This window comes from Entelurus aequoreus, linkage group LG27 (genome assembly GCF_033978785.1).
Source record: "Entelurus aequoreus isolate RoL-2023_Sb linkage group LG27, RoL_Eaeq_v1.1, whole genome shotgun sequence".
In the NCBI taxonomy this organism is placed as follows: domain Eukaryota; kingdom Metazoa; phylum Chordata; class Actinopteri; order Syngnathiformes; family Syngnathidae; genus Entelurus; species Entelurus aequoreus.
This window is the reverse complement of record NC_084757.1, coordinates 22,301,434-22,328,374: the sequence shown is the minus strand read 5'-3', so window position 1 is coordinate 22,328,374 and position 26,941 is coordinate 22,301,434. Positions and strand designations below refer to the sequence as shown.

Sequence of the window (26,941 nt, the reverse complement as noted above, 5' to 3'; positions counted from 1 at the left end):
TTATTGCTTGTAAAGAGTCAGTTGTGTATATACCACACATAGTGCACTGTGTATATACTACATATGATAGTGGTCCCATAACTATCCAGCTGATATTAGGAATTTTAACGTCACACTGATAAATCCAATAACATATTAAAAAAATTGCATCTGATAACTGATTCATTCTTTAAACTGCAGCCCTCTTCATTACGTTGTTGAATAGCCTTCGTATATAGTATATACCATCAGCCTGTCAGGGACTGCAGATGGAAAATTAGCCTCTGGCTACAATCGGGCACATTTACATTTTATCTGTTTATTAATGTTCATTGTCCCATGTAACAAAGATATACCAAATGGGAACCTCCTATCAGGAGTTTTATTATTGGTGTGTCTACTGGGTCAAGCGAAAGTTTAGATTAAAATGCGGTTCTTTATAAATCATTTAATGTTTTTCTCTGTGTCCCCATCGAAAATGTGTCCCGGACCGGTACCGAGGGACACTGGAATAAAGGATGTAACCTTCATTACTAATTTATAGACATGTAATTTTAGGCCGGGGGTCGGCAACCCGCGGCTCTAGGGCTGCATTTAGTTCCGCCTGAGTGGCTCCCTGGAGCTTTTTCAAAAATGTACGTAAAAGGGAAAAAATTGTTTTTTTTAAGTTTTTTGTAGGAAATTCCACTATTTATATTAAACATGCTTAACTGATGAGTATTTGGCAAGCGCTGTTTTGTCCTAATTTCGGCTGATCTTGAAGACACCGTAGTTTGTTTACATGCACAACTTTCTCGACGCTGCCACAGAAAACATGTTTCATGCCATTCTTCTTTGTCTTCATTTTGTCCACCAAACTTTTTATATTGTGCATGAATGCACAAAGGTGAGCTTTGTGGATGTCATTGACTTGTGGGGAGGCATATTTGGTCAGTGCATGACTGCAAGCTAACAGATGCTAACATGCTATTTAGGCTAGCTGTATGTACATATTGCATCATTATGCCTCGTTTGTAGGTATATTTGAGCTTATTTAATTTCCTTTACTTATGTCCGCTATATTTTCAAGCTCATGATACATTATCTGTATGTAATATTGGCTGCATTTCTGATAGTTGTTTGTGTGTCATGTTGTTATAGGCCACAGCAAACGTTACCGAGCTTGCAAAGATTATAATAAATCCATTCGGAAAATATAGCCTGCTGTTTCCCTTAACTTGGACACACACATCTATACCTTTGGCCATTCTAAGCCAGTAATTTCCAGGAGTAATCTCACCCTCTGACAAGCCTCCGTTTTACTAATGTTTTGCTATGTTGCAAAAACGTGTAGAATAAATATTTAATTTGAACATGTGCTGCCTTAATTAAAAGACTTACATAAGGGTTTTAATTTGTTGCTGCTCCAGACAGATTGTTTGTGTATTTTTGGTCCAATATGGCTCTTTGAACATTTTGGGTTGCCGACCCCTGTGTTAGCCCTACATTGTAGTGATGTCATAATTGGTTGGGACAAATGTACAGGTATAGTTTGTTAAAGCCACCTTCGAGTTTCTTACTTCCAGGTGTCGGTTAGCTGCAGTTGAATATACATTTAAAAAAATAAATATATTGGCATGCACCTAGGTATGGATAGATTGGCAACACTTAAAATGACAAAATTGTCCCATGTAATAAAGATATCACAAATGGCAACCTCCTATTGGTTATTGGTATCGGCTTGAAAAAAATATGGGAAAGACATCCTTGTCCATTGTGTGATACCTGCTAAGGCTGCACAAATAATATAATTTAATCTCGATCACGATTTTGGCTACCACAATTAAATGAGGGGTATCGTCTGCGATATCTTTCATCTCGAAACTGCTTCCGCCCACACCAGGACCAATCGGTTATGTGCACACAGCTCCATTACCTTATCGGCTATCATTTAATAAAAAATAAACTTTTCTCAAGCTGCTGCACCCAGTCGCCTTGTTTAACGTGGTTTCACTTCTGTGGAGTTTTTGGCATGAGTTTAAAGACTGTAGGGATGTTATTAAACGGTGATATGTGTGGAAGCCTGGACTCCCACTAGCAGGACTGACAATTACCTATCATGCTTAATAGAGTCTGTAGACACTTTACCATGGAGTGCAAAAACTTGCAAGACGTGCTCCCAGTTGGCATTCATGAAACCCCTGCATCTGGGCATGCGTATGAAATGGGGTAATGCAATTGCAATTATATGAGTACAATATTGTCTCTGAATAAAGCTATATTTTTGTGTTTTGGTAGTTTTATATACACGATTCACACAAAAAGCGATCAAATGTTTATGATTAGTAAGCCTGGGCCGATAACAAATTTTGCTTGATGATATATTGATCTATGAATTATTGCTGATAAACAATATTATTGCCATTACTTTTATGAGACCACATTAACCATTGTTGTAATGATAATTCATAATAATAATAATAATAATAATAATAATGCACATATATCCCTTCAAATGAAATAAACTTGTATTTTAACATTGTAAATGGAATGAAAACATTTAAAACCCCAAGTTAAATAAAACAAACAAATAATAAAATATACTTTGTCTGTTGGAAAAATGTTGCACTTGAATAAAAATTACAATCAAAAGCAATAAAATATATTGAGAGGATGGGGGGACACAACCATAACAATAAATTAAATGGCTAAATAAACTATTGACAAAGTTGCACTTCAATATTGGACATGTAGGCAGAGGTCGAGTTGTACATTACTTAACTGACAATCAAGTTCGGACCTTCTTAAACAAAAGTGTAAAGTAACAATATAAACACTACAGTTCAAACAAACATTAACCGGTAATAAGAAAAACAAAATTAAGATTGGAAAATCCCCGGTGAGGAACACCCATATGACATGAGAACATTTAAGCACTTTTTAAAAATGGTAGTTTTATAACAGTATTAAATGGCAGCATGTCTTTAGTGATGTATTTAACCACACTCGCTGTGAGCGCACACCATTTTGCACTGTTTTGTTTACACTGACCTGGCTTTTTCACCAAACACAAAGTATTTGCATATTTGGCGAACTGGCCCTAACTAACCCTAACCCTAACCCAGTGTTGATAGGCTCATCTTGTTCCAAAGGTTTAAACTGAAATATTCCCACATTGGTGCGGTGGCATTTGGTTTTGTGATCATTTTGTCCAAGTTGGCTGCTACATGCCAACTAGTTGTACTGTGTGATGCTTGCGTCGCTGCACAGAGTCAAGGACACTTAATGAGGACAAGATAATTCACCCCCATCTTTTCATTCCGCTACGGTACAACGCGAGTAGCTACCAAATGCGTGAATGCTGTTGAAAAACTTACCGGTTTAGATTTAAATGTATCGTTGGTTAATTTAGTTATCGAATATTGGCCAAGGCCTAATGATTAGGTCAAGTGGGGGTGTCCACGTAATTACGCACAGGCTACCGCTGAATGTGGCTGTTTTTTTTATATGGCGCGGAATGTGGCTGTTTTTTTATATGCCACTTTTCCACTGGCAAAAGAAAAAATATGTGGTACCAGACGGTGCTTTGAGTATCTGATCATCGGGCTACCAAACATGCCAAGCTATTATTACTATATGAATAGTCGGACAAACATGTCACTATTTCTTACTACTCACTTTTCTTGCTGCCCTCACGCTCTTCTGGAATAAAATTAGCTGGGTTACGATAGCTGACAGCCAAATGCCAAAAAGTACACACTATTCTCTGTTTGTTGCTGTGTCTCTTAACCAATATTGTCAATGTGTACACAAATCTCTTCACGCTGCAACAGTTTTAAAGTAGAAATGTGCACTATACGTCAAAGTGGGTCTGAATACACACGTGTCATTTTTCTCCACTTTCATGAATAGGGTGGGAAACATGAGGAGCCCTCTGGCCTCCCTCCCAGCAGTACACTTCTGCACGGTCATCACGCGTCCGGGTCCACGCCGTCCGCTGGCCCGCCTGAAGGCTTCACCAGTAAGTTAGATCTCACCTCTTGTCACACATTGACGTTACATGAGCGTGGCATCAGACGCACATGTTCATTCACAGGTCTATCGAGCGGCATGACGCGCTCCTCACACTCTTCCAGCAGCTCGGACATCAAAAGAGAAGACAAAGAGGACGACGACAACTCATCTATTGCAGACAAATCTGAAGAGGAAAAGAAGGATTCCAAAGCGGCGCGCAGTCGATCAAGGTAGAGTTCTCAGCCTTTTCAAACTTTTTTATTCCATTAGGATTATAGATGTGGGATTGGGCTGCTTTTTGCCTATTTTATTTGATCGGTTATCGCCTGAGCCTAGATGATCATTACCACTGTGTACCGGAGTTCACGTGGCTAAAGATTGTACTCACATTAAACATTCCTTCAAAAGGAATGCACGCGTAGGAATGTACAATTACAATTCCAGGTTCCTTTTTACATGCATGCAGGAGATACTTGAGTTCCAGGAAGAGTGCATGTCTTGATTAGGGATGATACTCGAAACCGGTTTTCCCGGTTGTTCGATAAGAAAATAACCGAGTCCTCGGACTCTAATCCCTTTTTGAGAACCGGTACCCCTTATCGAGACCACTATAGTAAAGAAAAAGAGTTGGTTCTTTATTCGAATCCCGTCCCAACCAGAAATGCTCCGTGTGACATCACAAGAAATGACGTCACGTAGCTCAGTCATTAGGCGCCGATAGCGAAAGCAGGAAAACAATGGACCGGAAAAAGCGCTCCAAGGTGTAATAAAGTTCAAAACAAAAGGTATAATCCAATGAATAACTTTACTGAGAGATTTGAGCAGGGTACAAACACACAACCGGAAACATAGCAACCAGGCTAGCAACGCACCTCCTTTACGGCAGCTGTCGCAATGTTCTTAAAGCAACCGCAGCACATACATACATATACACAACATATATGACATCTCCCTTTTTTAACTTTTGTTTTTCTTTCCTTGTAAACAAAACAAAATCACACTGTATATGTGTTGTCTGTCTAATTATAAATAATGCAGACGAGGCGTGTTGGCTGAGTTCTTGACGTTTACTTTCACAGCGTGCTCATGACCTCATTCTTAGCTGCCGGGTGGCCACATGCAACAACACTTTTCGGGGCTACCGCGCATGCTCGTCACTCCCGTTGCATGCTGGGTAGTGTAGTTGTTATTTCCCCTAGCTCATAACATCACATCTTTCCCCCTATAAAGAAAGATTTTAACTCAATAAAGTGTATTTCATTTTTTAGCATTGTAACCACATTTGCAAACAACTTTTCTCTTCATAGAATTTTCTTTCAATAAAGAAATAAAGTGCAAAAATGTCAAAGCATTATAACAAACAGTTATGTCAAATAGCAGCAGAAGTGCACTTTTTGGAGAGCTGTATTATTTTCAGTTTTGTGCCCAAGGGACTGATTTTTTTTAACACTATATTATTATTTATACCGTATTTCCTTGAATAGCCGCAGGGGCGCTAATTAATTTAAAACCTCCTGTCACTCCTGCGTTTACCGGAAACCGGCGGGATGGCCGTGCATGCGGTAATTATTTTAAAACCTCTTCTCACTCCGGCGTTTACCAAAAGGAATCCGGTAAATTTAGGCGTGCGTTTTGAGTGTGATGTAAGCATACCATCATGAAAAGCACATTTAATAAAAAAAAACGTTATTATGGTCTTACCTGTACTTATAAATGGAGTCCATTTGCAGCTCCTTCTGACCAAAAGCATCGATAACTTGTTTATAGAAGTCTTCATTATTTTCTTTCTTCAGTTTTAAAAGTCTCTCTGTCTCGATGGAGATATTCCTTTAATTATTACCTCCTGCTTCGATTGAAAGTCCAGTTTAGAAAACTGTTTTATTTTAGATTTTAGTAATCCTCCTTGTTAAAAAAAAAAAAAATCTCTTGCTGCGTGTGTTCACTTCTTCTGCAGTACCGGAAGTCGCAAGAAGGATCACTAGCGCGGCAGTGCCCTCTACCACCAGGAGGCGGGAGTCATTTAATGACTTATACAGTATTTCACACACGCAGCTACGGTATATTAATACAACATAGCTGCTTACTGTTCTCTTTAGCATACTGTACCGGTATTTAATAGCTTGGACCTTAAATCCAACTGAATAGCTCTTTATCTTTTTTCCTTTGTGCGATTGCAAACTACTGAAAGCAGCTTCCTCCATTTTGAAAATGAGGACAGATGCGTCACTCGTGACGTAACGAATTTGACCCGGCGGAAGTTCTAGCCATATGCTAAATATTTTGCGAAACGAGTTTGACCCGGCGAAAATTATAGACATGCGATAGTAAAATTAATATTTTGCGAAACGAATTTGATCCGGCTTCAATAATAAACCGGTGATAAGGCCAAGCATGCGTTAATTATTTTGAGAAACGAGTTTGACCCGGCAGTAATTCTAGACGTGCGAATACTATATTCCCTGCGCCAATTCAAGGAAATACGGTACACCTATAGTGATCAGAGAGACAGATTGTTTTTGTGTTACTGTATATATTTGTTTTTCTGAAAAATCCCACTTAATATACTTTGAGTAACAACAGTCAATATTTATTTATTTTATTTTATTTTTCTTAGGGGGGTAACAGTCAATAATTATTTATTTATTAGATTTTTTTTTTCTTACATAATAAAAGTGAGCTTTTGTTAAACCAAATATTGTCTGTTTTTTTCCATATACAACAACCTATCTGGACTCGATAAGAGAATCGATAAGGAATCTGTTCGATAAGAGGATTCGATAATAGGCTCGAACTCGATAATTTCTTATCAAACATCATCCCTAGTCTTGATAGAATTTGAAAATGACTAGCTGCAATGAATGTGTCATTTTAGTTTGACTAATGCTATCCACAGTGTGGAACCACTTCTAAGTTACTACTCCGTGCTTCCGTGGCAGCAAATAAACTAGGTTTCTTACAGGTTTCATTATCACTGCAAGACTAGAGGACGAGAAATGGCCGAGCGTGCTACACATCAGGCAGGACAACGCAAGAAGCCATGTTAACCGCTACGGTTTCAATGTAAAGTGGGGGTGATCAGTCCAAAAATCAGTACTATCATTACCTAGTATTGTATCTGTATATGATCAATATTAAAGTGGTTAGAACCATATTTTTCTTTTACTGCTTGTCATGACAAAATGTTTTTTGTCGCTTTTGTCATTGTTTACAACCGTGAGGAACAATTCCCCGCATACAGGAGGGTTTTGAGAGCAAAAATATTATTTAAATGAGGACAAAAACATTTTTAAATGGGAGCCAACAGTAGAATTTTTTTTGTTATTGTACACTATCCACTTCATTCTGTTCAAGAACTTGTATGTTACATTCAATACCACACATTTAATACATCATTTGATTTAGAACAACACTAGTACATTTGAAATTTAATTGAAAATAAGCTCTATAAAAAGGTATTCTGTTTTGTTTAGTTTCAATGTTTCCTAAAAAAAACTTTCAGTTCCATAACCTGTAATAACGTCCAAGTAACAGATTGGTACTAGAGATCCAATCCGAAGCCAAAAATGTGGATCGCGACGTCCCTAATTAAAATGGTTATTTTCCTGGGACATTCCACTTTCAAGTTTGTTGCTCTACATTAGTGTTGTAAAAATATATACAGTTCATATCACGGGTATCTTTATTATCACAGTATTGTGTGAATGTTGTCTGTCTATCCGTGTTGGCCCTGCGATGAGCTGGCGACTTGTCCAAGGTGTACCCCGCCATCCGCTCGAATGCACCCCTGCCACCCCGAGAGAGACAAGCTTTAGAAAATGGATGGATGGATGGATGTTGAATTTGCTCAAAGTATTTATACACACACTGAAATCTTTTAACCAAGGTGTATTCACAAAAAATAAACGCACTATACTTGCTATATAATATTGTCGTGGCTTCTTAAGAGCCATATTATTGCTTTTGAGTGTTTGAATATGTTTATCTTCTGTTTTCATTTGTCAATGTTTTAGAGTGTTTCTTAATGATAGACAAAACGTGTTTTTTAATGGAGAAATATGTTAATGCATTTTGTTTTCACGTTATAGCATTTAAAGGCGAACTGCGCTTTTTTTGGAATTTTGACTTTTGTTCACAATCTTTATGAAAGATATGCATTCTAAATATTAAATAAATGTGATCAAAAGTCCGCTTACAATGGAGCTTATGGGAGCCGTTCCATTTAGAATCAGAATCAGAAAGAGCCCTCATAAAAACATCCAAACACCTCCATTAGGGTTTTATATACAAGATGTAAGTATATATGTAATGTAGTAACAGACACATTTATAATATTTACGTATTCTGATCGTTTTAAGCATACATCACTGATTTCTGCTCACTGCAGACTTCATGAGCTCCAACAAACATAATAAAACATAACTTACTGTACAAGGTCTGCTGTCATTAGGACAGACTGCTGGGATGTTCATATAATACCATTTAGGTGAAGAATGTCTCATAATCCTCGTGAAGAAACTGGGTGGAGTGCGGGGGGAACAAGCGTTTTTCGTGTCCTTGCCAGTTTCAGGTCCTAAATTGGCTGTCAGTGTCCCAACTTGTCAGGTTACCTACCCAGACGTCTCATGTCCAGGTGAGATGCATGATTTATGATGTACAATAAACTTACAGGGAGCAGGGAAGCGAGAAAGCACCAGACCACTCAATGATGTAAACATTGAGTGGAAGTGAATACGGCGACCGAGGTGAATCATGGCGCCGCTATAAATAGTTTGTCTGTGTTAGCGGTTCTAATAACAATATCACTAATATTGGTTAATATTGAAATCATGAAATGTAAATTGAGTGTTGTTGGCGCTTTTTAAATGGTTATTTATCTGATTTTATTGCCGGAATAGTGGAGCTCCCATTGGCTTCGCTGTATGTAAGCAGACTTCTATTTACGTAAATTTAATATTTAGAAAACTTTTTTTTTTAAAAAGACATCCGCCGGCATGTCTTTCATAACAATTGTGAATGACAGGCAAAATTCCTCAAAAAACTGCAGTTCCCCTTTAAGCCAGCGAGCGAATAGCGTGCTAGCTGCTTCTCCAGGATATGAGCAGTATCGTTGTAAGTTTTGAAAGTGGGGTAATCAATCACGGTTTCACAATAAATACAATTTGAAACGTTAACGCTAACCGTCGGGAAGTTTACTGCCGTTTATTATTATAACAGTAATCATTACATCCCTACTCCACATCCACACAAGTTATACAGTAGATGAAGGTGACAATCCATCTAACTTTTGAGTTGATTCTTGTGACCCTTTGATGGCCATGCTTGGCATTGTTAGGTGTTTAACGATGTTGAAATCCCTCCCCTTCCCTTCATGTCACAATTTCAGAAAGGAGGCGTTGACCCTCCAGATTCTCTCTAGCCTTTCAGACCAGAAAGATGAGTAAGTTTCTCAAGTAGAGAATATTTCTTGTGCTTTGTGGGGCTCCTAGGAGACTTAATGCAAAGCACATGCTCACAGAGCGTGACGCTGCTTAAACATTGAATAGTTTTACCCTATATGATGAGATTTGAAGCCCATTTTAGTCCCTGAACTATTTAAGATGTGGAGTTGATTTTTTATGTTAGGTGCACAATCCCTGTTGTTTTTTGCAGAATTGTATTGTAACTATCTGTGGTTTGTTTCAATGTTTTTCCACCGCACACAGCTTCATCACAGCTTCTCCCTCCAGCCAAGACAATGAGGATGATGAAGACCTCCCACCCGAAGTGAAGATGGAGAGGGAGCGGGAACGGCGAGTGGCGAACAACGCCCGCGAGCGCCTGCGGGTACGGGACATTAACGAGGCATTCAAGGAGTTAGGAAGGATGTGTCAGCTGCACCTCAGCCATGACAAACCTCAGACCAAACTTCTCATCCTGCACCAAGCCGTCAACGTCATCCTCAATTTAGAACAACAAGTCAGAGGTCGGTCTCCACCCCAGCTGCTTTTGTTTTTCTTTCTCCATTATTGACTTTTTTTTGGACACCAGTTTATATCACCGTATTTTTCGGAGTATAAGTCGCTCCGGAGTATAAGGCGCACCGGCTGAAAATGCATAATAAAGAAGGAAAAAAACATATAAGTCGCACTGGAGAATAAGTCGCATTTTTTGGGGAAATTTATTTGATAAAACCCAACACCAAGAATAGACATTTAAAAGACAATTTAAAATAAATAAAGAATAGTGAACAACAGGCTGAATAAGTGTGCGTTATATGACGCATAAATAACCAACTGAGAACGTGCCTGGTATGTTAACGTAACATATTATGGTAAGAGTCATTCAAATAACTATAACATAGAGGACATGCTATACGTTTACCAAACAATCTGTCACTCCTAATCGCTAAATCCGATGAAATCTTATACGTCTAGTCTCTTACGTGAATGAGCTAAATAATATTATTTGACATTTTACGGTAATGTGTTAATAATTTCACACAAGTCGCTCCTGAGTATAAGTCGCACCCACTATGAAAAAAACTGCGACTTATAGTCCGAAAAATACGGTACAACTTTATTTTCGTAAAAGTAATGATCTTTTTTTTCCCCCATTGTTATTTTAGTTAAATTCATTACTTTTCTGGTTTATTTACGAATTAAGTAAACATTTTTGAACTAAGATTGATTTTTCTTCTCCCCCCCAACTGTCATCAGAGCGCAACCTGAACCCCAAGGCGGCATGTTTAAAGCGTCGCGAAGAGGAGAAAGTGTCTGGAGTGGTGGGTGATGCACCCATGCAGCTCTCAGGAGGTCACCCTAGTATTGGAGGAGATGGCCACAATCCAGTTGGCCACATGTAACACCAGGTAGGCTTTAAAACATCATACTATTACAGTGGAACCTTTTGAGGTCCAACGCAATCAATCCTATTAACCTGAAATCCGGTGTTTTTAAACTGATCATCCCTGGAGGACAAGGAATAACTAAACATACTGCACTACACACTGTAGGAAGATAAGCTAACTGCGAGCCAGAGCTCTTGAACAGAAACTGGGAAACAGTGTCTCAGTCACTACGTTTTCATGCACTAAATTACCGGTAGTCCGATTTCTCAAATAGTTCGTTTTTATGTATTTTCACACCTGTGTGTGGAGTCCCAAGTGTCCATGCACTCTCTCTAATGCGACTATTGGTCATACACCATGTGCCTCCCTCCCGTACACTGGGGGGCGTTTGTTTCATTTTAGCGTGGATAATTGAATTACTTTTCCGGTTTACCTATGACGTCACACCAGGCTTTGCGGATCCTTACAACTTGTTTTAACTGATGTCCGCTGTGATATTGGCACAGATTACAAATGCACATCTCTAATGGCTATGCTGATGTTAAATAGCAGACAGCATCGAGAAATGATCTTGAATTGTGCTACGAACATGACGCTACTGGCAAAAATGTATCGGGTCGGATGCAAAGAAAGGCAACGGAAGAGTTTTTTCAAAGGAATTTTCGGACGGAAATCATGGAAACAAAACTTTTGAATGTTCATTCTAAAGACTCTGTGAATTGATGGAAGTAGTTTGAAATACAAAGGAAAATACCGTTTTGCGCCCCGACTGATATCCAGAGGAAGGTTGCTATTGTTCTGGACTATCTTGCCCGTTGTGCGGAAAATTAATCAGTTGGCTTGAACAAATGCAGCGTGAAGAGGTTTGTGTACACTTTATTATTCGCCTTTATAATACCCGCTTTATTATCTTTCATCTCATTCATATTTCCCTACCTATGTTACTTTTTTTCTACCATTGATGCCTTTTCAAAATGTTTTGTTCTTTTAATTTGTGAATCAAATAAACAGTCTTCTGTTTATTACAATTATGTTTTTATTGAATTGAGTAGTCCTGAGTTCAATCCCGGGCTCGGGATCTTTCTGTGTGGAGTTTGCATGTTCTCCTCGTGACTGCGTGGGTTCCCTCCGGGTACTCCGGCTTCCTCCCACTGCCAAAAACATGCACTTGGGGATAGGTTGATTGGCTACACTAAAATTGGCCCTAGTGTGTGAATGTTGTCTATCTGTGTTGGCCCTGCGATGAGGTGGCGACTTGTCCAGGGTGTACCCCGCCTTCTGCCCGAATGCAGCTGAGATAGGCTCCAGCGACCCCAAAAGGGACAAGCGGTAGAAAATGGATGGATGGGTGGATGAATGGTATCTGCTTCCTGGTTGTATTCCGTGCCTTGAGACTGGCGCATGCGTGATACGAAGGGTCCCCTGCGGTCCATACACCCCCTCGAGAGATCTCGTTTCCAATGACATAATCCAAGTGTTAGTCCGACTTTACAAAAAACAAACATGATCGGATTAAGGTTTTTCCATGGGTTGTAGGAGTCTAATTTAGAGCCAAACTATTTGAGAAATCGGACTAATTTAGTGCATGGACACATACTGACTGCTGGAGATAATGTGCATGCTGAAATTCTGCCCTCAATGCGCACTCTCAGGCAGGCACAGACTGTCTATTACTAAATTATTGGTCCAGATTGGGAGAATAAATTTACCGACTAAGGCAATCGGAAGAAAAATTTAAAAATGATATCTAAATATTTTTGAATCACACTGTTTGCTCTGATTTAACTTCACAGTACTCTAAGTACTCCAGTACTTGGAACAAAATAATCGATAGCTGCAGTCCTATATATGTTTTTCTTTATAGGCATCCATGTGTTCTATGGCCAATTATGCAAGTTAGAATCTATACCACGCCCCTTTGGATTCAGGCCCGTAGACAAGTTAATTCAGGACCCTGAAGGCATGTCGACATCATGTAAGAATCTTAACTGTCATACAAGTGTCAAAATAAGTTAACCACGGGATAAGAACATTTGACAGCCTTCCTTGCCCCTAGGAAGAGTTGCTGCTTGTGCTTGCCAAGTGAGTTTTTTTAACGTTTTCAGACTTTTTGATGTATATTTAGGCAACATTTTTACAAAATGTGCAGTTCCACTTTTAATAAGACTTATCTTTCACAATCCATATGATAAACAACAACACAAGACCCACTCGACATCCATTGCTTTCGGTCTCCCCTAGAGGGGGCGGTTACCCACATATGCGGTCCTCTCCAAGGTTTCTCATAGTCGTTCACATTGACGTCCCACTGGGGTGAGTTTTTCCTTGCCCTTATGTGGGCTCTGTACCAAGGATGTCGTTGTGGCTTGTGCAGCCCTTTGAGACACTTGTGATTTAGGGCTATATAAATAAACGATTGATTGATTGACATATGTTTTTAGTTTTTTTTTGTATTCTAAATTGTAATTATCGTCTCGTTCTAGGTGACTAGCAATGCTGCTAAGGGGAGCGATCAGTTCTGCCTCTAAATGACTGCAAAAATAAATGTACATTCCGTAACCTGTATCATAACCAAGCTGTAGCGACATTATTATTGTAAAAGCAAACACTGAGAAACTGTTTTTCTAGCATCGTAACACATCACCTTGCTGCAGCATTAGCTGTAACCTAACTTCTACATCAGCAGCTGAATAGCTTTTGAGTTTGTAATACACAACACAATGCGATAGGACACAAATCTGCACAGACTGAAAAGCATGAACAATCATATTACAGTATCTGTAAAGAATTAGCCCACATTTCATGTTTTGTTTGTACACAGCTACCTCAACAGTGTATGTAGTTTACTAACAAGCACTATGTGCTGCATGTATAATGATCAATATTATATATCGATGGACAGTTGTCCGTTTGGTCAAGCTGGCCGGGGACGTTTACAGTTGACTTAGGGTAGGTGGAGGAAGGTTTCTACCAGTGCAGGGTTCGTTAGCGCAACAATTCGTCTTTCGTTGTGATGCCGTTTCTTTGAGTAGTGTTCTCCTCGCCAGATACAAAAAGCCTTTCCGTCGATAATATTGTTTGCCACTCAATACAGCAGATGTATCGTACTTCAATTTTGTCGGCATAACTTGGCTCCAAGTTCCACATTTACACTGTCAAATCACGCCGCTCCTAATTCTCTTGGCCTCCATCTGTGCGAATGTTTCACCCTCTTTGTGCTCTCTAAGTTTTTAAAACCAGCAATTCGTCCTCTGTAAATTCAGGTTAAAAAACATAAGGTTGTGAATCCTCATTTGTTCAAGAAATCTGCTAGGTTAAAACACACACACACGTTGTTTGCCAGAAGTAGGAACACACACTTGTTGACGGAAGTAGGAAGTGCGTTGCTGTGGGCACTGAAATAAATGCGCCCAGGAAATAAGTTTCAGTAATGCGTAAAATGACAAGGGGATTTGCATGTATATAAAACCTTATCTTTAGAATCTTTGTTTCTCATAAGGATTTTGAATGAGAGGCAAAAAAAAAAAAAAAAGTGCAGTTCTCCTTTAATGAAGTTGACTTCTTGTCACTTTAACCATATTGTACTGAACAGCCAATACAACACTTTCCTACGTCACAATAACTGCTTCAATGGTCATCATCACATGTTCTGTCTTTATCCGACATCGAATGTTAGACTTAAGAGGTTCCACTGTAACAAATAGCACACTGTTTATCTGTGTTGTTGAGATAAAGTTGTCTTTGTCCCCCCCCCCACCCCCCTCAGATGCTTTGGTGTTTCCTTGGCTCCCAGTGGATGTGGCCTTAACAGATTTCTTCCACCACCCATTAACTCGATGTGTGTGTGTGTCATTTATATACATACATATATATATGTGTATATATAGACACACACACTCACACACACGTGGACATAACTGTGTGGTGTCCATTTAACTTTCACGATGTACACACACACACATGCATACTGCCAAAATGGACACAGCCTGTCACACTCCCAACCAAGACGACAAGCTCAAATGTGAAGAACTGTTGGGGTTTGTTTTTTTGGATTTATTTTATACATGTACAAAAAAACCTTTTTGGACATTTTGATTTCCACAATATGTTTCATCACCAGAGAGAGATATTTTTTTCTTCTCTGTCCTGCCACAAATTGGGACTTTTGACACACTGCCGAGAGGTGCTCTGGTGAACGCAAAAGAAGAAAACACAAATTGAATCAAGAATTTGTGCCTCATTGTTACATGTTTTCTATTTGACATTGAAGCAAATTGCTTTACATGTTAAGGAACATTAATTATGGAGGGATTGCTTATGTGTATGAGCAAGTATTTTTAATGTATGTCATTCCCAGTGTGATGGTACAGTCTTACATATGTTATGTAACCAAGCCCATAGTTGAATTGCCTAAATTCGTTTTTTGTTTTTTTTATAAATCAGCAATTGTTTTTGGGGGGACACAAAATGAAAGGTGGACATTTTTCTTAAAAGATGAGAGCTGGAGATGCTGGACAACCTAAGAATTAAGGACTCTTAATTCCTGGAAGCTTATGGCTGATCTTTCTCGTTTTTTGTTTTGTTTTTTGTTAACAAATCCAAGTGTTCGGTCTTTGCTACAAAAATGTATGCTGACAAGACAAAGCACAGCTGTGTAAGGTTGCAAGTTGGGTGTTGAAGGTCGAAAAAAATGAAGCCATTTGCTCATAAAGAGACCAGCGCTTCTCTGCCAGCAGACTTGAGGGCTCCGGTTTATTTGCTTCCCTCCAATTCTTACAAAACGTCCTTTTCCACTGCATTCTTTTCTGAAAACAAAGCATTCCCATTGAATTAGCCCCCCCCCCCCTCGCCTTCCTCCTCATCTTCTTAGCAGAAGTGTTGACTTGTAAATTCACTCCATACATTACTCTTGATATGTTTCATTTTTCAAAATTTAAATATATATAAAATATCTATTTTTTGTTAGCCTATACATTGTAGATTTTTTTTACATAAATGGCAATATTAGTTTGAAGTTTAGAGTGTATTGTAGATGAACTTTACAAGGGGATGTTTGACATTTACATGTTGGGGCGGGGGAGTAAAGAGGCGATTTGATTAAATGTTAAAGAGGAGACGTTATTTCCACTTAGAAGTTGATGTCAGCTACCCGGAAGAATTTTTACGTTACATGTTTTGGGGCGCACAAATGTGGAGCGGATGGTTTGGGTTTGTCTTTGGAACAGTAATTATGCAACTGTTTGTTTTGAATGTATCCGCCATACTTCATGTGGATCGCCTTCATTTCGTCAAGTTTTCCCCTCCCTGTCCACTTTGTACTTTTCGTTTCTCTTTCCACGTCTGATTGGAGGCAGACAATTTGGGGCAAGGTTGATGGCTAAAACCAGGAGAACAAACCAGTGTTATTGTGATGTCATTCCCATGTCATGTTGTGAATGTCTCCTACCAACATGTAATCACAAATGGGAGGTAGAACATTTTGCGTGTTTTTGTTTTTATTTTATATATAAATATATATAAATATATATACAAGAAGCGACGATGAAGACGACCTATACAAATCAACAGTGTGGCCTTTTCATCCTCAAGACTTAAACGATGTCATGACGGGAGAGTGATACCTTACCAGTGCCTGAACTTATGTATTTTTTCGTTTAAGACCGTTTTGTTTTTTTTGTCAACCATATCATTTCATTTATCATGGAGATTAAAAAAAAGAGGTACTTGTTCATTCCCCCACCCTCCCTGTTCCTAAATGCTTTTTTCAATTTTTCAGGAAAAAGTTTAAATCGTATAAAGAGATTTTTTTCTTTCACTGTATCTAGTTAAAACAAACAAAAAAAATAAATAAATGTTACGTAGATCTCGTTTAGATTTATTGCTTTTGTTTTCTTATGATTATTCGACTGGATTATATTTGTCCTAACTGCTGTTTCATGGGTCCAAGTCTTTCTTTCTAGCGATGCTTGCTTTTTGGCTCTGGAAGATTGTTTTAAGTAGTTAGCGAAGCATTTTCTGTATTTTTTGTGTGCACGCCATCTTCTGCCCTGCCTCAATGACTGTTTCACTTCTTTCCCATTTTTTTTGTTGCAATTGAACATCTCATTTGAATTGAAAATGGCTTGACCTTTTGATTTCTAAACGGCTCCCAATTTACTCTAGATTTAAAAAAAAAAAAATGTCAACAGGCTTGGGCTACTTTTGGCATATGATGTTACTTTAAGTTCAGATACTTTCCCATATTTTGATCACAAAAAGTTGGTAAAAAATTAAATGACATTGCATTCATAAGACAAAGCTATCTTTGTGTGGATTGACTCCGGCAGGGCCCCCTCAGAGTGCCTCTCTCGAAATATCTATAAATATATAAATATAGTTGACATCTGTCCTGTATATAACAGTAATGTAGCAATAAATGTTCAATTTTTAATAACAGATTATACCTTTTTTCCTATGTCTTGTTTTTTTGGGGGGGGGGATTATGTACATTGAAAGGACAATAAAGGAAAACATTTTAACGAAGGGGTGATGGTAGTTTTGATAATGTTCTTTTATATTTATGAAGCCGCAGTTTGTTACATGATGTGCAGAAAATTAAAAAAGCATGACCTGAAACGACCCTCGGCTGCACGGACGACGGCCTGCTACGATATTTTGATCAGGCATGTAAAAGGGCAGCGCGGGGTCCTCAGCTACGCTTTGCATGGAGGAGTAAACAAACAGTGAAGGTCAGAATGTTCCTGAAAATACTCAATAAGTTCGTCGGAGCTAAGAACATTACAATCTTAAAAACGTGGTAGGTTAAACTAATAACCGTAGCGGAGGGTGCGCTGTGTTGAGCCAAATGCTTACATAAATATAGCGGTGTCCTTCTGTGTGACTCATTAGGCTGTAAGGAAGCTAACGTTAGCTTAGCCACATTAGCTTCCCAGTTAGTTTTCACTGATTAAGCATGACTAGTCTAATGGTAACATTTTGTTTTATCTCATCAGTTATTTGCTCTTTTTTGTTGGCACTGGTGCCAGTGAACTTGATTTCTTCCTAAAGTAGTTGTAAACAGTTAAGCTACTTATTGATTTTTTCAAATTATTTTACTGCATTATTGATGTACTAACTAACCCAGTGTTTTTCAACCACTGTGCTGCGGCACACCAGTGTGCCGTGGGAGATGTCATTTCACCTAATTGGGTTAAAAATATTTTTTGCAAACCAGTAATTATATTCCGCAAATAATGTGTTTTTGAGTGTCTGCTGTCTAGGGCAGTGTTTTTCAACCTTTTTTTTGAGCCAAGGCACATTATTGCGTTGAAAAAATGCGGAGGCACACCACCAGCAGAAATCGTTAAAAAACGAAACTCATTTGACAGTAAAAAGTCGTCGCAATTGTTGGATATGAATTCAAACCATAACCAACCATGCATCACCATACTTGCCAACCTTGAGATCTCCGATTTCGGGGGTTGGGGCGTGGTTAAGAGGGAAGGAGTATATTTACAGCTAGAATTCACCAAGTCAAGTATTTCATATTCATATATATATATATATCTATATATATATATATAGATATATATATAGATATAGATATATCTGTATATCTATATATAGATAGATATATCTGTATATCTATATATATATATCTATAGATATATATATATCTCTCTCTATATATATCTATATATATAGATATATATATATATATATATATCTACATCCTGAAAATATGCAAACAAAACTGTGTTTAGATAATTGATACTTCAAACTTGCATAAATAAATCTTAAGGAATATAACATAACTTGGCTTCTGAGAGCTTCAAAATGTAATGAATAAAATGCTAAAGTTGTTGATAAACAAGCCATTATTTTAATAATTAAATATGGTCATTTTAAATGAATTATTATAATAATTTAAAATTAATTATTTCAAATATGTTTATTTTAATGTATAATTCTATGGCTGGATGTAATGAGTCAGAAAAAATACAAATAAAAATACAATTAATTTTTATGTTTTTAGCAAAATATAGTAAAACATTTTTTTTTTTAATGAATAAATATATTTATTTTTAGGTAAGATAAACATAATACAATTTATCACTAGTCTGGATGATTTAGTTCTTGTCACCCTGTTGTCCTCCCATCTCTTCCCCGGGTATGGCTCCATGAGCTGGGCAAACGTCAACAACACGGTCGGCGGCCAGTCGGTGCGCGGCTCGTTCATCGCCGCCCTCTACTTCACCCTCAGCAGCCTGACCAGCGTCGGCTTTTGCAAAGTGTGCGCCAACACGGACGCCGAGAAGATCTTCTCCATCTGCACCATGCTCATCGGCGGTATGCCAGACGCCTCGTATGGAATAACGTGATTGGGCAGGCACGCTGTTTATATCGTGGGAAAGCGGAAGTGAAAAAAGGCTGTCCTCACTCAGGTCCGCATGGAGATGGAGGCGGCGTGGCCTCCAGCTCCGGCTGAAAATCAGGAGATTTTCGGGAGAGGCGCTGAATTTCGGGAGTCTCCCGGAAAATTCGGGAGGGTTGGCAAGTATGTGCATCACTATAGCACTTGTCTCAAAGTAGGTCTACTGTCACGACCTGTCACATCACACCGTGACTTATTTGGAGTTTTTCGGTGTTTTCCTGTGTGTAGTGTTTTAATTCTTATCTTGCGCTCCTATTTTGGTGTTGATTGTTATGTCATGTACGGATGTACTTTGTGGACGCCGTCTGCTCCACACGCTGTAATTCTTTGCTGTCGTTTAGCATTCTGTTTTTGTTTACTTCGTAGCCAGTTCAGTTTTAGTTTCATTATGCATAGCTTTCCCTAAGCTTCAATGCCTTTTCTTAGGGGCACTCACCTTTTGTTTATTTTTGGTTTAAGCATTAGATACCCTTTTACCTGCACGCTGCCTCCCGCTGTTTCCGACATCTACAAAGCAATTAGCTACCGGCTACCACCTACTGATATGGAAGAGTATTACACGGTTACTCCGCCGAGCTCTAGGCAGCACCGACACTCAACAACAACACATAATTTGCAGACTATAATTACTGGTTTGCAAAAAATATTTTTAACCTAAATAGGTGAAATTAGTTATTCTCCCACGGCACACCAGACTGTGTCTCACGGCACACTAGTGTGCCGCGGCACAGTGGTTGAAAAGCACTGGTCTAGGGATCGGCAGAGTAACCGTGTAACACTCTGCCATATCAGTAGGTGGCAGCAGGTAGCTAATTGCTTTGTAGAGGTCGGGAACATGGTTTGTCGCGATCACAATATGCAGACGACAGCAGGAGGCAGTGTGCAGGTAAAAAGGTATCTAATGCTTAAACCCAAAATAAACAAAAGGCGAGTGCCGCTAAGAAAAGGCATTGAAGCTTAGGGATGGCTATGCAAAACAAAACTAAAACTGAACTGGCTGCAAAATAAACAAAAACAGAATGCTGGACGACAGCAAAGACTTACTGCGGAGCAAAGACTTACTGCGGAGCAAAGACGGCGTCCACAATGTACATCCGAACATGACATGACAATCAATAATGTGCCCACAAAGAACAATATAAACAACTGAAATATTCTTGATTGCTAAAACAAAGTAGGTGCGGGAAATATCGCTCAAAGAAAAAGAAAAAAAGCCACCAAAATAAGAGCGCAAGACAAGAACTAAAACACTACACACAGGAGAACACCAAAAAACTCCAAATAAGTCACGGTGTGATGTGACAGGTCGTGACAGTACACCTACTTTGAGACGAGCTATAGTGATGCATGGTTGGTTATGATTTGAGTTTATATCCAACAATTGCAAGAACAACTTTTTACTGTCAATATCGGCTGCTGAGTTTCATTCTTTTATGTTTTCTGCTGGTAGTGTGCCTGGGGATTTTTTCAGTGAAAAAATGTGCCTTGGCTCAAAAAAGGTTGAAAATCACTGTACTAACCTACTGTAAAATATAAGGCTGAATATAGATACAAGAGGGGTTTTACTATCAATAGATCAATCAAAGTTTATTTATATAGCCCTTAATCACAAGTGTCTCAAAGGGCTGCACAAGCCCCAACAACATCATCGGCTTAGATCCCACATTAAAAGTGAATACATTGTTTGACACTGCCAAATAGTTAATGCAGGGGTCCACAACGGGAAGTTTGGATCAAATAGTTATGTACATTTGGTACATTGGCGTTTCATATACTGTAGTTTAGTTTGCCACTGGTTGGAACAGTTCATCATGTAGATGGGGCGGATGTTATTGTCAAAAAAAAAGACCATTTCTTAAACGTTTGCGTTTTCAGCCAACTTTAGTAGAAAGCTGAAAATGAATGCTAACCATACACCGTTCAAGGCAAATGACTCCCTGCTGGTTTTACTTATGGCAAAGTTGGGTTCATAGTAAAAAAGATGGAGACCCTTGTATCAAATGTAAGGGTAAGGTCCTACTTATATATCTTGCTCAAACCTGCTCAGTGGCCTTGTGGTTAGAGTGTCCGCCCTGAGACGGGAAGGTTGTGAGTTCAAACTCTGGCCGAGTCATACCAAAGGCTATAAAAATGGGACCCATTGCCTCCCTGCTTGGCACTCAGCATCAAGGGTTGGAGTTGGGGCTTAAATCACCTAAATGATTCCCGAGCGCGGCCACCGCTGCTGCTCACTGCTCCCCTCACCTCCCAGGGGGTGAACAAGGGGATGGGTCAAATGCAGGGGACAATTTCACCACACCTAGCGTGTGTGTGACTATCGTTAGGACTTTAATTATTGACGTTATTCCTATTTAGGGGCTCAATTTCTTAGTTTTTGTTTTAAATGTTTTTTTTCTTCTATTTTGTGCTCATCTAGGGTACCAAACATGGTTGCCTGGGGGTCATTGGGCGGCGTGGCGCTCGTCCACTTCACAGACTGGCGATTATTCCTTGACTATGTACCATACATTAAGGGCAAGTTCCACAAGGATGAGTGACATCTTTTTCCCAATCAATTGTGAGTCTTTTGTTAAATCACTTTGATTTATTTATCCATCAATCCCTTTACTACTGCTTGTCCCTTTTCGGGCTCGCGGGGGAGATGGAGACTATCCCAGCTGTATTTGGGCAGAAGACGGGGTACGCCCCGGACAAGTCGCCAGCGCAAATATATCAGAATCAGAAGAGTTTTTATTGCCATTGTTTGAGAACGGATTCACAAACTAGGAATTTTACAGACAACATTCACACTCGCACTCAGTTAGTCACGCTGAAACATTTGCAATACTTGGATGGCAGTTGAAGGCAAGGTGTTAAGACAGGCCTGTGCAATTATTTTGGAACAAATTTAGAGAAAAAAATTTGTCTGGGGGCCGGTATATCTATTTTTAGGAACACTAATGCAAAACCTCACATTATTGTCTGATTGAATGCTAAAAATGTTATGACAGACCGCCTTAAAAAACGGAATGGAATTTAAATTTTTTTCACTGAATGAGACACCCAGAATGTACATGAAAATAAAGAATGTGGGATTTACAATATTAACTATGAACGATAAATCACTGAATATTGACAACCATGAATGTCACATCCCACGTGTGATTTTTTATTTTTTTATAAAATTGTGAAAATTTTGACATCCGTTTTTTTTTTTTTACAACAACATGGGTTGCTGAGTTTACATTAATGAGAAATAAAATGAACTTATGATTTTAACGAATGGCTGCAATGAAACAAAGAGTAACACATTTAAAAATGGGCCTGAATACTTTCCATACCCACTGTAGAAATAATTTGGGAACTGTTCGGCTCTTTGGAGTAAGACATGAGTTCTGTAATGGAGAAAAGTTGACTCAACCTTTGTGTTGTGTGTACCACACTGAGCATGGAGAAAAGAAAGAAGAGCAGAGAACTCTCAGAAAATCTGAGAACCAAGATTGTGGAAAAGCATGGACAATCTTAATGCCACAAGTCCATCTCCAGAGATCTAAATGTTTCTGTGTCTACTGTGCGCAATGTCATAGCCCATGGCACTGTAGCTAACCTCCAAGGACGTGGACGGAAGAGAAAAATTGATGACAGACTGCAACGAAGGATTGTTACAATTGTGGATAAAGAACCTCGATCCACTTCCAAACAAATTCAAGCTGACCTGCAGACGCGAGGTACAACAGTGTCAGCTCGCACTATCCGTCGCCATCTCAATGAAAAGGGACGCTATGGTAGGAGACCCAGGAGGACCCCGCTGCTGACACAGAGACATAAAAAAGCAAGACTGGAGTTAGCAAAAACTGACCAGAGAAAGCCAAAATCCTTCTGGGAGAACAACCGGTGGACAGATGAGACTAAAGTGGAGCTTTTTGGTAAAGCACATCATCACACTGTTTACAGAAAAGAAAATGAGGCCTTCAAAGAAAAGAACACCATCCCTAAAGTCAAACTTGGTGGAGGTTCTCTGATGTTTTGGGGTTGCTTTGCTGCTTCTGGTACCGGATGTCTTGACTGTGTGCATGGCATCATGAAATCTGAGGACTACCAAAGAATTTTGGGGCATAATGTAGGGTCCCGTGTCAGAAAGCTGGGTCTCCGTCAGAGGTCATGGGTCTTCCAGCAGGACAACGACCCAAATCATACTTCCAAAAGCACACAAAAATGGCTTAAGACAAATTGCTGGGGAGTTCTGAAGTGGCCATCAATGAGTCCAGATCTAAATCCTACAGAACATCTGTGGAGAGATCTAAAAACAGCAGTTGGGAGAAGGCACCCTTCAAATCTGAGAGACCTGAAACAGTTTGCAAAAGAAGAGTGGTCCAAAATCCCAGTAGCAAGGTGTAATAAACTCATTGTTGGTTACAGTAAGTGATTGATTTCAGTTATTTTTTCCAAAGGGTGTGCTACCAAATATTAAGTTGAGGTTTCCAATAATTTTGTCCAGTCCATTTTTGGAGTTCTGTGTAAAATAATATCAGATTTGGCGTTTTTGTTTTTTTTGTGTGTTAGACTTAGACTTCCTTTATTGTCATTAAATTCCGTTGCATTAGCTCATTGTAGTGCAGGATAAAAGAGCAATAAGGTGCAGATATAAATAGATTTACTGTACAGATAATATATTGCACTTTTGCATATGCATCCACGTTTACGCATGTTTGTTATATTGTCTTTATATTTTTTTATAGTCCAGCGAGTTAATCCGTTTTTGGGGGGAATTAAGGGGATTATTCTGATGCGTTCCAGAGTTTTATGGTCTGAGGGAAGAAGCTGTTACAGAACCTGGAGGTTCTGCTACGGATGCTGTGGAACCTCTTTCTAGAGTCCAGCAGTGAAAACAGTCCTTGGTGGGGGTGGGAGGAGTCTCTGCTGGATTTTCTGAGTCCTGGTCAGGCAGCGGCTTTTTGCGATCTCCTGGATAGGAGGAAGAGGAGTCCTGATGATCTTTTCCGTCTCTGCAGAGACTTCCAGTTTGGGGCACTGCAGGCTCCAGTCCAGACAGAGATGCAGTTGGTCAGTAGACTCTCTATAGTGCCTCTGCAAACAAAATAAATAAACATGTGAATACCAAAGCATTTGTCATTTCAACAGTTTTCTGGGAGAAGTGGTGCATTATCTGACAGAAATGCAGGGGTGCTAATATTTCTGGCCATGACTGTAAATGCAGTTTACACTACTGTGACGTTACCATGTATAAACGTACAACAATATTTTGTATAGCTGATTTACTGCAACGATATCTAATCAGAAGTGCAAATAAGGGATATTATTATATGGACGCGGACATTATTGTTTACATCTAGAGCAGCCATCTTTGGAACCAACTTGGGTGGGGGTGAAAATGTTCCGACTTCAAGGGGCGTTCCAGTTGTAATTTCGGCTAGGAACTCGGAAATTCCGACTTCCCAGTGCAAATGGGACGCACCATAATCACCAAGTAATCTGTCTTTTTAGCCACTGAAAGCGCACTCTGAGACTGTAACTCCAAGCCTTTAATGCTCGCTAGTGCCATTAAAACTCAGACACAACAAGTTTTGTTACACATTTTCTCCCATGCTGTCTTACAAACACAATTTAAAGAGGATCCACATATGTGTTTTACTTTTATTCTATGAAGTACAATAAACATAAACTCAAAACTCACGTAGGAACATGAGTTTTGTCGAGACCAAGCTTATATTTTTAAGATGCTTGTTTTTTTTTAATTTGATTGTCAAACGTACGGTCCGCGGGATGAGTTTGCCAAGTATAAAAATGAGCCGAAATTTTTGAATGAAAGAAACTGCTGTTCTAAATGTGTCCACTAGATGTCACAATAGCAATTCTTTGTATTTTTGTAGATTATGCTGCATATGTAAAAACAACGGGCAGCACGGTTACACAGGGGTTAGTGCATGTGCCTCACAATACGAAGGTCCTGAGTAGTCCTGAGTTCAATCCCGGGCTCGGGAACTTTCTGTGTGGAGTTTGCATGTTCTCCCCGTGACTGCGTGGGTTCCCTCCGGGTACTCCAGCTTCCTCCCACCTCCAAAAACATGCACCTGGGGATAGGTTGAATGTGAGTGTGAATGTTGTCTGTCTATCTGTGTTGGACCTGCGATGAAGTGGCGACTTGTCCAGGGTGTACCCCGCCTTCCGCCCGAATGCAGCTGAGATAGGCTCCAGCACCCCCCGTGACCCCAAAAGGGACAAGCGGTAGAAAATGGATGGATGTAGAAACAACATTATGTTAGTGCACCAGTCGAGGAAAATGAGCAAATTACATAAATAACATCTTATTTTGATATTATTTTTTTTATCTTGATAGATTTGAAATGAACATTATCACATAATTTATTCAGAAAGTATAAATAACGACAAATAAAGATAGAATACTATTAACCGCAACATGTACTGCTTTTATATGTCCTGTATTTTATATTATTACTTTGAACTGTTTTATATTTAAATTTTTTATCCTGTAAAGTGTCTTTGAGTACTCTGAAAAGCGTTATACCAAATAAAATGTATTAGTATTAACATGTTAGTATGTCATTATGATTTGTACATTTTCAGAATGTGCTTGTTCTATTTTTAAACAAAGAAAACAATCTGAGGTTGTCTTTATTTTTAAGTTATCATGCCGTCATTTTACCACTTGGGAGTGGATTTTTCTCTATGTGGCCCCCGATCTGAAATGAGTTTGACACCCCTGATCTATGCACACACACATTCAAACATTTGTATGTATTTAGTAGGGCTGTGAATCTTTGGGTGTCCCACGATTTGATTCAATATCGATTCTTGGGGTCACGATTCGATTCAAAATCAAAAATTTGTTTTCAATTCAACACGATTCTCGATTCAAAAACCATTTTTTTCCAGATTCAAAAGGATTCTCTATTCATTCAATACATAGGATTTCAGCAGGATCTACCCCAGTCTGCTGACATGCAAGCAGAGTAGTATATTTTTGTAAAAAGCTTTTATAATTGTAAAGAACAATGTTTTATCAACTCATTGCAATAATGTAAATTTGTTTTAACTATTAAATGAACCAAAAATATGACTTATTTTATCTTTGTGAAAATATTGGACACTGTTGTCAAGCTTATGAGATGCGATGCAAGTGTAAGCCACTGTGACACTATTGTTTTTTATTTTTATTTTTATAAATGTCTAATGATAATGTCAATGACTGCTATGTTGAAATTCTAACTAATATTGATACTGTTGTTGATAATATTCATTTTTGTTTCACTACTTTTGGTTTGTTCTGTGTCGTGTTTGTGTCTCTTCTCAATTGCTCTGTTTATTGCAGTTCTGAGTGTTGCTGGGTCGGTTTTGGAATTGGATTGCATTGTTATGGTATTGCTGTGTATTGTTTTGTTGGATTGATGAATAAAAAATAATAATTAAAAAATCGATTTTTTTAAAAATGAGAATCGACTCTGAATCGCACAAGGTGAGAATCGCGATTCGAATTCGAATCGATTTTTTTCCCCACACCCCTAATATTTAGTCTTATTGTTAATTTTTGAAAAAATACAAAAAAAAAACATGATTATGTGTGTCTGCCTTGCAGGACCAGAACACTTTGGGACGAGCACACGGGTGGACGGCTTCTACAGGGCCAGTTATAGTTCGAGGATGCATAATGTATAAATGTTTTGATCCATGCGTATTTAATGTCAATTAAATCTTGACGTGTAAACTTCCTT

The 26,941-nt window shown here is 38.9% G+C and overlaps 2 protein-coding genes across 11 annotated transcripts in view; both read left to right on the top strand.

Moving 5' to 3' along the window:
- Positions 1-17,298, top strand: part of tcf3b (transcription factor 3b) — a 142,602-nt gene extending 125,304 nt beyond the window's left edge. For 9 of the 10 annotated variants that reach the window (XM_062038708.1, XM_062038713.1, XM_062038706.1 and 6 more), the window contains 6 exons: positions 3,871-3,979; positions 4,055-4,202; positions 9,356-9,409; positions 9,675-9,934; positions 10,668-10,819; positions 14,565-17,298. In XM_062038708.1, the coding sequence (XP_061894692.1) occupies positions 3,871-3,979; positions 4,055-4,202; positions 9,356-9,409; positions 9,675-9,934; positions 10,668-10,813 (717 nt within the window). In that variant the 3' untranslated portion in view covers positions 10,814-10,819; positions 14,565-17,298. The remainder of the gene's footprint in view (positions 1-3,870; positions 3,980-4,054; positions 4,203-9,355; positions 9,410-9,674; positions 9,935-10,667; positions 10,820-14,564) is intronic. The other variant, XM_062038711.1, reaches the window with a different exon arrangement.
- Positions 17,299-17,457: 159 nt separating this feature from the next.
- Positions 17,458-26,938, top strand: LOC133644322 (cytochrome b-c1 complex subunit 10-like). The gene is made up of 3 exons (XM_062038719.1): positions 17,458-17,594; positions 21,628-21,768; positions 26,806-26,938. Exons 1-2 carry the CDS (start codon positions 17,533-17,535, stop codon positions 21,746-21,748), a joined length of 183 nt encoding a protein of 60 aa, XP_061894703.1. The 5' UTR covers positions 17,458-17,532; the 3' UTR covers positions 21,749-21,768; positions 26,806-26,938.
- Positions 26,939-26,941: the final 3 nt, after the last annotated feature.